At 44.6% G+C, this 11,615-nt stretch overlaps 1 protein-coding gene across 1 annotated transcript in view; it reads right to left on the reverse strand.

Moving 5' to 3' along the window:
- FARP1 (FERM, RhoGEF (ARHGEF) and pleckstrin domain protein 1 (chondrocyte-derived)) overlaps positions 1-6,950 on the reverse strand; it is a 19,136-nt gene extending 12,186 nt beyond the window's left edge. The window contains exons 1-3 of the mRNA XM_008942076.1: positions 6,834-6,950; positions 3,963-4,200; positions 1,535-1,665 (exon numbers count right to left, since the gene is read on the reverse strand). Of these exons, the coding sequence (XP_008940324.1) occupies positions 1,535-1,665; positions 3,963-4,200; positions 6,834-6,950 (486 nt within the window). The remainder of the gene's footprint in view (positions 1-1,534; positions 1,666-3,962; positions 4,201-6,833) is intronic.
- Positions 6,951-11,615: the final 4,665 nt, after the last annotated feature.

Below are 11,615 nucleotides of genomic sequence, written 5' to 3' on the forward strand. Positions count from 1 at the left end.
TGTGCCGGGTTGTGGCTCGTGCCCCTTCAGGGAGCCTTTCAGGGCTGGCTGGCCAGCCCGCAGGGCAAGGGCAAGGGCAAGGGCAAGGGCAAGGGCAAGGTCAAGGGCAAGGGCAAGGGCAAGGGCAAGGGCAAGGGCTCCTGCAGCTGCACTTCAAGGCAAAACTCAGCTCTTCTTTTTTTCCAGGCTGTTTCCCAGAAATGCATAAGGGGTGAGAGCAGTCAGGGGTTTTTTTGCAATTAATCTTGGGCCCATCACTACAAGAAGGACATTGAGGTGCTGGAGAGAATCCAAAGAAGGGCAATGGAGCTCGTGAAGGGTATGAAGAACAAGTCTTATGAGGGCTGGCTGAGGGAACTGGGGTGGTTCAGCCTGCAGAAAAGGAGACTCAGCGGAGACCCTACCATTCTCTACATCTACCTGAAAGGAGGTTGTAGTGAGGTGGGTGTCAGTCTGTTCCCCCAGGTAAAAAGTCATAGGACAAGAGGAAATGGCCTCAAGTTGCACCAGGGCAGAGTTAGGCTGGACATGAGGAAAAAATTCTTCACAGGAGCTGTAAAGGTCCTGGCTGCCCAGGGAAACAGTGGAGTCACCATCCCTGAAGACATGTAGATGGGTTTTACCAGTGACATGGTTTAGTGGTGACCTGGTGGTTCTGGGTTAATGGTTGGACTCGATTACCTTAAAGATCTCTTCCAGCCAAAATGACTCTATGATTCTACAGTCTAGCAATGCATTTTCCCTGGCATTTCAGTTTCTGAAATAACTGTTTTTGTGCATTACCACAAAAGTCAGTGGAGTAGGGAGGCAAACTATTCCAACAACAGAAAGCTCTCAGGTTTGCATGCACAGGAAGGTGTGCCCAGAAAAGTAAATGCTGCAAATATTGCACAGAGGCTCATTAATTCTGAAATCAGCCTCCCTTTTTCAAAAATCATGACAAGTAAGAAAGAGATGTTACTATCTTTATAGCACAATTAAAAGTGTTTACTTAAGGCAACATTGTTTAAAAAAACTATCGCCTAATGTTACATGTAATCTACAGAGACTGCTCGTCCCCAAGGCCCTGAGTTTCAAAGCTAGGCATAGTGGAAGGGCTGAAGGTCCTCCAGCACAAATATCTTGCTTCTGCTCAACCTGCCATGCTCCAGCATAGAGGATTGAAAAGTAAAGAAAAAAAAAAATCAAGGGCAGCAAGAAATGAGGAAATGTGGAACTGCTCAAGCTCAGAACGCTGTGATAATGCAACATTTTTACCACCTCTGCTGTAATAGATGCTTGGAGTTGCCTACAACTGTCCATAAGAAAAACCTAATAAAATCAGTAAAAAAAGTAATGAAGATGATTGCCTTCTCCTGCTTAAAAAGTTTTCTTTGGTATTATTATCTTTACATTTGATTTTTTTTTATTGTGTAAAAGAAAAGGGTTTATATGAGAAAAGGCAATTTCACAGCTGCTCCTAGTACACAGGTTTCTACAACATACCTAGTGCTTTGAAACTGTGTCAGACTTTGATCACAGCTCTGCTACTCACCCTTCCTGGGATCACCAGATTGTCCATGCCTATCAAGTCTTTCTTGAGTTCATGAAGCTTCTGGAAGTTCTCCATCTTTATCATATTGCCATGGAGCTGAGCCACCATTTCAGAAATCTCAGCCAAAGCAGCTAGATGGCCAAAACCATAAAATGCTTATTAAAAATTTACAAGAATGTTCAAAAAGAAAGAGGGTTTTTGTCTGCAGCACTAAGCTCATAAACACCACCCTTTTTGTGCTACCTCCACCTTCACAGTGTAAAGCTACTCAGGCAGACTAAAAACTGCACAAACTCTGAACATCATCTTCTGGAGTGGACAGGAGATGGTGGAGTGTTGTAATGAAGAGACAGTCTGTTTCCTCAACTAAAAGTTTGCTCTATTTTAGCCACAGGAACTTTGTAGAAATACTTGAGTCAATCCAGAACACCAATGAATGAGTTCTCCTAAAGGATTTAATTTCCTACATCTTCTCTATGCTTGAGAAAAAAATGTCTTTTCCCTCCTTGCCTGCAGCATACTGTGTCAGGTCCATGTTTGAGAACACCAGGAAATGGCAGTGTCATTTATTGCATCCTTTCAGAGGGCAAATACAGTAAACTTGTGGGTTTGTCTTCAGTCCCAGCACTGAGAACAACGGAAAGGGCTGCACGCTGCCGAGTCACATCGTGGCTCTCTGTCATTCTCTCCAAGGACACCACCACCACTGAGTGACCTCCCACCCGGGAGTGATTCTCCTAACAAACACCTCCATTGTCAAAGGGGATGTCTGCTGTGTGAAGAAGGATCAGCTGGGGTACAGGAGGAGGCAGGCAATATGAAGTCCCACTGAGGCAGCAAAAGCTACATCAACTCCAGGCTGCTGCCCATCTGCTCCCCACGTCTTGTTTCTTTGCTGTGCCAACAACACAGCAAATGAACTTGGGCAACTAGGCTGAAAATCACTTTGCCACTTGATGCCTTCTGGAGGACCAGCTCACAGACTGGCTCCCATCACCATGTACATCAGCATCAACCCTGATACACCTGAACAGATGGCAGCCTCTGAATGGGTCCAACACACTCACTGACCTGAGCGCTAGAAGAGCAGCTACAGTCATTTGTGTTAAAAAAATACAGCTAAAGGAAGAGTTCCTGTGGTTCCTCCTGCTAATATCACTGCTCATCCACCTGTTAGTGGAAGACCTCTGCTCTCTGCTGGGTTTCACATCCACACCTCCTTTTTCTTCTTCTTCCTTTATACTCTGACCTTTAACAAAAATCTTAGTTAGAGACTGACTCCAGAATGATGGGTCACACTGTCATTCTCACACTCTCTTATTTTCACCCCTGAATCCTGTGTTCTCATCCATTTCAAAAGCAGAGAAGGAATCAAACCATGATGGCTGCTGCACAGTCTGGGGAGGCCAGAGTGGACACATCATCCCCATCATCTAGCCTTGGTGAGAGGAAATGAAGGCACTGCTCACTGTATTCCTTGAGATCCTTCAGGCAGTAGCTACATTTAGTCTCGCACAGCACTTCAGTGCCACAGACCTCTGTGGCATTTCCTACTGCTACAGGTCAAGCTACCTCCACAGTTTGTGCACTGCCTGCTGTGGGTCTCATCAGATGGCACCGAAGGGAACTCGGCCACCTAACTCAGCCGGCACCTCGCGGCTGGGAGCAGCCACGCCGAGCTCTGCTCCCACTGCTCCCTGCCAGAGTCCTTCCCCGGATCTGCACCCAGTGCTGACTGTACAGACAACACAGTTACTCTCGGATGCAGGTGGATGGATGCAACAGGGGTGGGGGATGTGGGTTAGAAAGGAGGAAAACGAATCGTTGGAAGGAAAGAGCAGGCAGTGAGTTCTGACTACAGGAGGAAAATTTCTTCATGTTTGGAAAAAAAAAACAAGTTGGCAGCTTTGAGTTTCTGAAACAAATCATGGGAATAGTAATAGAGCAAACTGTATGTCTGGGAAAAAAGACAAATAACACTTAAAGACATAATAGCAGCAGTCATACTGGGTCAGACCAAGGGTTCACCTGGGCCAATATTCTGTGTTCCTAGAGGATCTCTAGGGAAAGCTAGGAACAAGACAAGCACATATGGTATGTTCCCTCTGCTCTCTCCCAGCCTCCCAACTGTTTTCAGTTCAAGTGACTTCCTGAACTGCATGTCATTTCTGTGTGTTTAATAACCCCCAGCAGATTTCTCCTTCAAGTACTTGTCCAGACTGTGGCATAACACATATACAAGAGCAACCTTAATCCTACCATTTCTGGTCTTCTGAGTGCTGGATTTTGCAACACAATCTCCTTTCAATGTAGGCTTAAAAAAAGCCCCAAACCAACAGATTTTTTTTCTTTTGGTCATCCATACACCTCCAATGCATTTGGATGCCATTCCCCAGCTGCAGGAAATGCTGTCTTTTCTCTTACTTACCTCTTGAATCCCTGAAGTCTATGTGGCTTGGTGGGTAGTGTTTGCAAAGCCTTTCCATTATCTGCTTGTAGTGCATAAGCCTGTGTAAAGGTCTGAGGAGGAAGGTATTGAGAGGCAAGTAGCAGACTTTCTGTAGCTCAAAATCCCTGCAAAACATCTCCAGCTTGCGAGAGTTCTTGATCCCATTCTCCAACTCAATTAAAATCTCATTGTGCTTCCACAGGTGAATTGTCAGTTGCTTATAGGCACAAAGAAAGAAAGAGCATGTGGTAGAACTATTAGCAATCACTGTGAGACATGACTCAGCCAAACTTATTCCAGTAAAAAAATCCAACCAGCACAGCAGTTTGGATTTTGCAAAGGAAATCACTGTACAACACAACGGCTCTGATATTCACTTGAAAAGGAGAAATGGCATTACTCATTTGAAGTACATCCCCTCTGCATTCCCTGAAAAACAAAGGAACATGAGGAAACAAAAAAGTCTGATATCAGTGAGAAATCTAAAGGCAAGATGACATGAACACAGCTCAGGCAAGTAGGTGCAACCTGGAGAGAGCTGGACAGCGTAAATGCAGAGCTCAGAAACAAGATAGCATTTTCTAGGAGGATGAAGGGATTTAGTTCCCTCAGTTCCCTCAGGTGCTTTTGGGGAATTCAGATGCAGCCAAACAGACTTCTGGCTTCTGCTACCCTGTTAGTAACAACAAATTGCATCTCCTGAGATCCAAAAGAATGCAAAAATAGAGGAGCTGTCCGACAGAAATGTGCATGTCAAGAGTTCTCCATCCTTGGATTGGATTCCCCTTCTCCTCAGTGCAGCCTCCAAGATAATCCCACTGGCAGCAGGGGAGCTACACGCCAGCAAGCGAATGAGGCTTGCATGAAATATGTAACTCCACTTAGGTCCCAGTACCCCAGGCGTTCACAATACCCATTTAAAACAATTCAGCAGGGTTTTTTTGAACAATTAACACAGGCGCTTCATTTGTGTTTTGGAAAAGGTAACGTGGTTCTTCAGCATGCCCAGAGCTTCTCTGAGCAGCCAAACAGTCTCCCAGTAACTGGCAGAATATTAACCCGCAACAAAAAGAAATTTAATGAGTGTGTTGCATGGACTTGAGAAGACAGTTTAGCTTCATCTAAAGCCTTTTGACACATTTCCAATCGACTCCCTCTCTCCTGTGATTTGTGATGTCCTTACCAGAACCATACCTTGCCTACAGCCCAGCTGCTTCCTCCATACACTGCATATCCATCTTAACAGCCTGTTAACTCAGGCCAGGACACAGCAGACCCTCTGGACTGCTACAGAGGCTGCCCATTAATTACTTGCTCTCAACTTTTTTCCTCTGCTAATTAAACAAGTGTCAGTTTTCAGGTCTTTTTACAGACCTCGTGATAAATATGGAGAATTTTAAGTAACTTCATTGTTTCCTGTGCAGTTCTTCAAGTTGAACTGGGCATTGCTTCTTTCCTCCAAATAGCTATGCTATGAGCAGTGGTGGTTCCCAAAGTAAACAGAACAAAATCTGATGGGAAAGGGAGAATGGCAAAGGTAAAAGCATACTGTGCCATAAAGCTGGTGCCAGAGAAGGAACTGTAGGCAGGGAAGGACAGACAATTCAATGTTGCAAGGTACTGAGGGCAGGAGCAGAGTCTGTCAGAAGCTGAGATTCCAAAACTGTTTGTGAAAAGTATGTCTTGAGAGCAGGGATGGAGGTAGAAAAGTCCCCTGTGCATGTGTTCCAATGCTTCTGAATTGTGTCTTGGGGAGAAAGAGCAGTTCCTGCCAAGCACATTGCAGAAAGGGTAAGGCCACCTTACTGGTGACAAAGCTGCTTGTGGTCTGTGTTGGGGACCATAAATCAAGAGCTCCACATGCTCCTTTTCTGATTTGCTGTAAATTCACTTGCAGATCACTTAACCTCTCTTTGTCTCTCCCTGTCCTTCTGAAAGATAGACCTAGTACTAACTCCTGTCTTGGGAGAGCTGCAAAGATTAAACCACCCCTTCCTCCAGCCACAGACTCAAGGCTGCTCCATTTACCAGCTGCAGAATGCCAAAGTGGCATCACCAGGGCAAGACATCAGATAGCTTTGAAAGCACTTTGAGATCCCCATTGCTGAAGGTGCAGTGCCATGTTTTGACACACAGTGACCTGGGAACCTAGCCATGCTAAAAAGGTGAGCTATGTGCTATCCATCCTTGCTGTAAAAGTCTGCAGGGTTTTCACAGGCTCCCATGCCTGCCTCCCATGCTGTTTGTTCAGCAACACAGAGCATCAAAAATACCACTCCAGACACACTAAGAACAGATGCAAAGTTTGCTGAACATTACACCTAAAGTTCATATGTGTACTTTAGCTTTTAGTTTTAAAGGGATCAAAGGCAACTATTCACATTTATTAAAAAACCTTTCATCTAAAGTGGCACCACAGTACACAAATGTAAGTTTCCTAAATCAACATCCAAGTTAGGGTCACTTCTCCTGCAATACCTTAACTTATATTTGCACGAACGAGCAGGCACACTCTGCGTTTGAAGAGTTCAGCCACACAAGTGCCAAAGTTTTGCCTTCTTATTTCAAAGAAAAAAGAACTTTAAAAGAAATGTTCCTGGGCTTTTGTATTCATTGGTCTTGTATTTTGAGGAAAGACTGAGTAACAGGGCTAGACAAGTTAAAATCAGGTTGCAATTCTGAAATCTCAGGGCTCACCAAACCCTAGCTACCTCATAAAAGGAAATCTTTATGGCATAAGCCTTGATTAGAATTGGCAAAAAACAGCACAAAAGGCAACATCATAGGAAGATGAAAAGCACAATAATTCTAAGCCGTGTCAAAGCTTAATAGTTATAGGATCACTCTTACCTTCATACTCTGAATGTTCTTCAGCATAACATCTCCAATTCTTTGGTAATCTCCTTTAATGTGAGCATTAGAGCGGCCTTCCCTGTCAGCAACAGAAATATCCCACACTTCAGTCATGCAATAAAACCACATAATCACTTCTGAGACAGAAAGGAACTCAATAACTCATTTCTTTTAAATTCCTGACCCCCGTGCTCTTTCGCTTGGGAGCGTGTGAGGAATCTTCCCCATGGACATGTAATTCCCAGGTCTGGCACACCCTGCACCCTGCCTGGCTGGCACGCCGAGCAACAGAGGGGGCAGGCACTTCACAGAAGGATTAATGGGCTGAGAAAAAGGAAGGCATCAAAATCCCATCACAATATGTTGGCTCAGAGCAGAAGGATAATTCTGTCTGGAAACAAGGACTGTACCCCAGCAGAGGACTTGAAGGTGTTCCTCCTCTGAAAAGCTTTCTGTTTGTGCCAGGGACAGTGAGACATACAGAAAAAATAAAAAAATAAAAAATTCCATCCATCATCTAGGTTTGACTCACGAGTGTTACATACTGGCAGGAGTTTTCTTTCAGGGTGTTGCTTTTGGTATTAAAAATGCAGACTGCTCCTTCCCACCCAGCCAGCTGCACTTGGGTGGGTGCTCCATTTGGGAGAAACCCAGATCCTGACAAAAGAGATATTCCTGCTTCTAAACCCATGTGTGAGACAGGATAGCACCCTGTGACTGAATCAAAACACTACTTTTAGAAAACACAGGAGGAAAAATAATGAATATAAGAACCCAACTGTTACAGATCTGTTCCAGCCAAGTCAGGTTTTCAAAAGAAAACCACCAAGGGGGTTGTGGGGAGAAGCACTGTCTCCCTCCCCTTTCCAAGTTACCCTCAGCATGGCATTTTACACACTCTCCTCAATTTTTAAAATTCAGTTCAAGTCCCACACCTGAGTATTGGGAGACAGACCCAGTCCTGGTGTGAGCAACTCAGCCAAAGAAATGCACTACCTTGGGAGAGGATAAAATGCTCTAACTGAGCCCACGGACAACAGAACCTCTGTTTGGTGTTTCCACTCAATGGATATATTGTTTTTCATCCTCTTGCAGTAGTTTTTTCACTTTTAAGAAAATTCTGTGTGCATTGAAGGAACAAGGGGAAACACAGGTGGTAAACATCTCCATTCCTTTGTACTGGCAACTTAGCCAGAGAGGTCCCACACTCACCAGCTCATAAAGGATGCAGCTGTTTTTAGGGGTATACTTTCACTGGTAAGACACACAGATTGTTGTTGTTTTCAATCCATATCATTACACGAATAGATGCATATTCCGACCTTTTTTTTTTTTTGGTAATGTTAAACATGGTTCTGTTCATGCTGGATAATTTCTCTGTATGCTTTTCTAACTGGGAAATGTTGAGGGCACAGTTTATGAATACTGCACAGCAACATCTCCTATTTTATCCTTTGACAGACATAGAGACTCAGCTGATAAACAAGGGATTGCTCCACATTCATTTGAATGATATCCAGTCTCATAGGCTGTCTTTAATTCTTTCCTATTGTGTTCAGTCTCCCAGGCACTCACATGCCTATTTAAGCAAGAGAAATACAGTTCTCAGCAAGACTTCTTATGCTTTTTCTGAACCCAAAGGTTACACTGGGGTAGGAGGTTGGGTTGTGTCAATGGTAACTTCAATTATCATCAAGAAGTTTGCAAAAGAAGCACTGCATTATAGAAACACTACCATGACCTAAATATGCCCAAGAAATGGTCTGTACTGCAGGGAACAACAGAAATACGTACAGACACTAAAAGACTACAGTTTTCATATTATCTGAAGATAAAAGTCCACCTTCTCTCTCCAGAAAGCCTCTGTCAAGTCATCATCTCCCCTCTGTGCTGCTCCCTGCCTTTCCCTTCCCCCAGATCCTATCCATCCAGCAGCTCTCCCCACGGAGATTTCCTCTGAGAGACTGTAAATAAAACTTCCCAGCCACTGAAGCTCTGCTCAGAGTGGTGCATATCAAAGTGTCCCTGACTGACAGCCACAACCATTTGAAGTCCAAGGCAGTAGCACCTCACTGCCAGGAAGCAAGGGAAAATCTCCCTCCACCCGTGCAGCATCCCACCCCAAGCGGCTCACGCTGTGCTGCTGCACAAAACCCCAGAAATGTCCAAGCCAGATGAATCTGTGCTTCTGCCAGCAATGACGTGGTATTCGGTCATTATCTCTGGAAGAATTTTTGCTTCATGTGTTATTCTCTAACTCCTTGGCATTGCCTGGATTTTTTTTTTTATGTCTCTACATTTGATTTAATTTAATGGATTTCAGCAGTTCGGTACCTTTCCGATTTACTGCCAAGATAAATATTAAGTACATCATTACAGACCACTACTTCTAAACAGAAATTGCTTTTCTGAGCTCAAGGCTACAATACAAGTTGGCTGGAACACTTGTTGTAAATTTATTATCTACTAGCTAGCTACCCAAAGGTGAGCCCAAGCTTACTGAAGTCACAGTGAGCACTTCCACTGACCTTGTGAACTTCGGCTACTATTTAGTGCAGTTGTTGCTTGAACAGTGAGGTCCTTATTTCCTAAAATTTGACCCCCTGCCCCCTCTTCAGCACAGCCAGCACTGACTGCTTGCACAGCATCTCATCACACCAGTCACGCACAAAGCATCGGCAACGTTCTTCTTTATTGGCTTTGACCACAGATTGGTCCAAGGCTTGTTCCTTAGGCAGTTTGAGGGCTTTCAAATCTTACTCTGCATGTTGGCAGTGACAAAAAGGGAGACAAGGGAGTTCCCCAAAAGCAACAGCCTCTCTCCAGCTGCTGGCTGAGCAGTGAAGAGCTGAATGGTACCAAAGCCCTCAGCCCACGCCAACACAGATAACCTGTGCTGCAGGCAGATGTGCACTGATGGAAGAAATAAAACCCAAAGAAAATCCAGAAATGTGATGGTTGAGTACAGCCAGAACAAGGGAGCAACTCTCCTTGCCTTGGTTATTTATTCCCACACAAATGCTGTCTGTTGCAAGAAAGATGATTTTCCCACTGGGGATGGTGTGTACACACGTAGACTGTGATGCAGAGCAGAGGGGCAGGGAAAGCTGAAGCCAGGCTTAGGAGAACGTGATGGCTTCATATCTGCCTCCTAAACCTCCACCACTCCAGTCCAGCTCTCTGCCAGACTCTACAGTAACCCCTATGCTACAGTGCCCTCTTTCCCAGCTGCTTAACATGCAAATCCCAAGTAAACAAGAAAATAAACCCCAAGAAGATAGCATCCAAATACACAGAATATTAAAATAAACCCCAAACACCCAACCCATCAGATGCTGCCCAAAGCCCAGCAGCAGAGAAGAGAGCTCTCCCTGCGGTGTAGGCTTTGAATAACAACACTCAGCTTGCTGGGAGGGAAGAAGCTGCTCATTTGTTGTGCATCGATGGCTTTATTGTTCTTCTTACTCCTTGTTTTCACGGGTCACTATTTGAACACGGTATCTATCTGCCAGTGACAAGGGACAGAGCTCAGGGACCAGGTTCTCACAAATTTTCATCAGGAGCTGATTTATGATCTCCAGCTCCACAGAAGATGTTAGGAGCTGTTTTCTCCACACGTAATGTGCCCTCACTCCACTGACATTGTGTGTGGAGGTCTAAAGCCACTGAAAATCATGCTGAATAGCGAAGGTAATATTCTATAATAAGCTCATTTCCCATCTCTCTCCAGATAGTCCCTTCCTTCTTAAGGTAATGCAAGTGTACAATTGCAAGCAAAGAAAAGCAGGCCAACTTTTCACCTCATAAGAAACTTGGATGCTTATCTTACTAAAAATGGCCACCAGCTCAGCTTACAGTGACTAGGCAAGCAGCTGTGCTGGATTTTCAAATTACATAAACTTCTCAGTGTACATCACTGAAAATTGAACAGAAAGAAATCTTAAGTCAGCCCATACTATCCTCAGTCATCTGGGAACGGTAGCAGAAGGAACAGAAATTTGATGGGGATGGTGGGAAGGCAAAGAAGGAGAGAAAGACATCTCAACAGAGACTCTTCTTCCCCCAGGTGAACATAAAAGCTTTGATTGCAGCCCTTCAATACAATAAGAAAAATAAATCAATTGCAGCAAATTGTATTTGTCAGCTGTATCCTGGGCTGCATCAAAAGAAGTGTGGGCAGCAGTCGAGGGAGCTGGTTCTGCCCCTGTACTCCACTCTCGTGAGGCCCCACCTGGAGTCCTGTGTCCAGCACTGGAGCCTCCAGCACAAGAAGGACAGGGACCTGTTGGAGTGGGTCCAGAGGAGAGCCATGAAGATGATCAGTGTCATCCCATGAGGACAGGTTGAAAGAATTGGGATTGTTTCGTCTGGAGAAGAGAAGGGTCTCTTATGGGGAGGCCTTATTGCAGCCTTCTAGTATCTGAAGGGGGCATACAAGCAACTTGGGGAGTGACTTTTTACAAGGGGTAATGGCTTCAAACTGGAAAAGGGTAGATTTAGATTAGAAATTAGGAAGAAGTTCTTTACTATACAGGTGGTGAGACACTGGAACAGTTTGCCCAGGGAAATTGTGGATGCTCCATCAATGGATGTGTTCAAGGCCAAGTTGGATGGGACTTTGAGCAATGGTCTAGTGGGAGGTGTCCCTGCCCATGGCAGGTGGGTTGAAACAAGATCATCTTTAAGGTCCCTTCCAACCCAAACCATTCTATGATTCTGTGATATTTACAGTGTGTGACACTATTACATTCTATTATCATAGAATCATAGAGGTTGGAA

The sequence above is a fragment of the Merops nubicus genome, unplaced genomic scaffold, assembly GCF_000691845.1.
Source record: "Merops nubicus isolate BGI_N331 unplaced genomic scaffold, ASM69184v1 scaffold676, whole genome shotgun sequence".
NCBI lineage: Eukaryota > Metazoa > Chordata > Aves > Coraciiformes > Meropidae > Merops > Merops nubicus.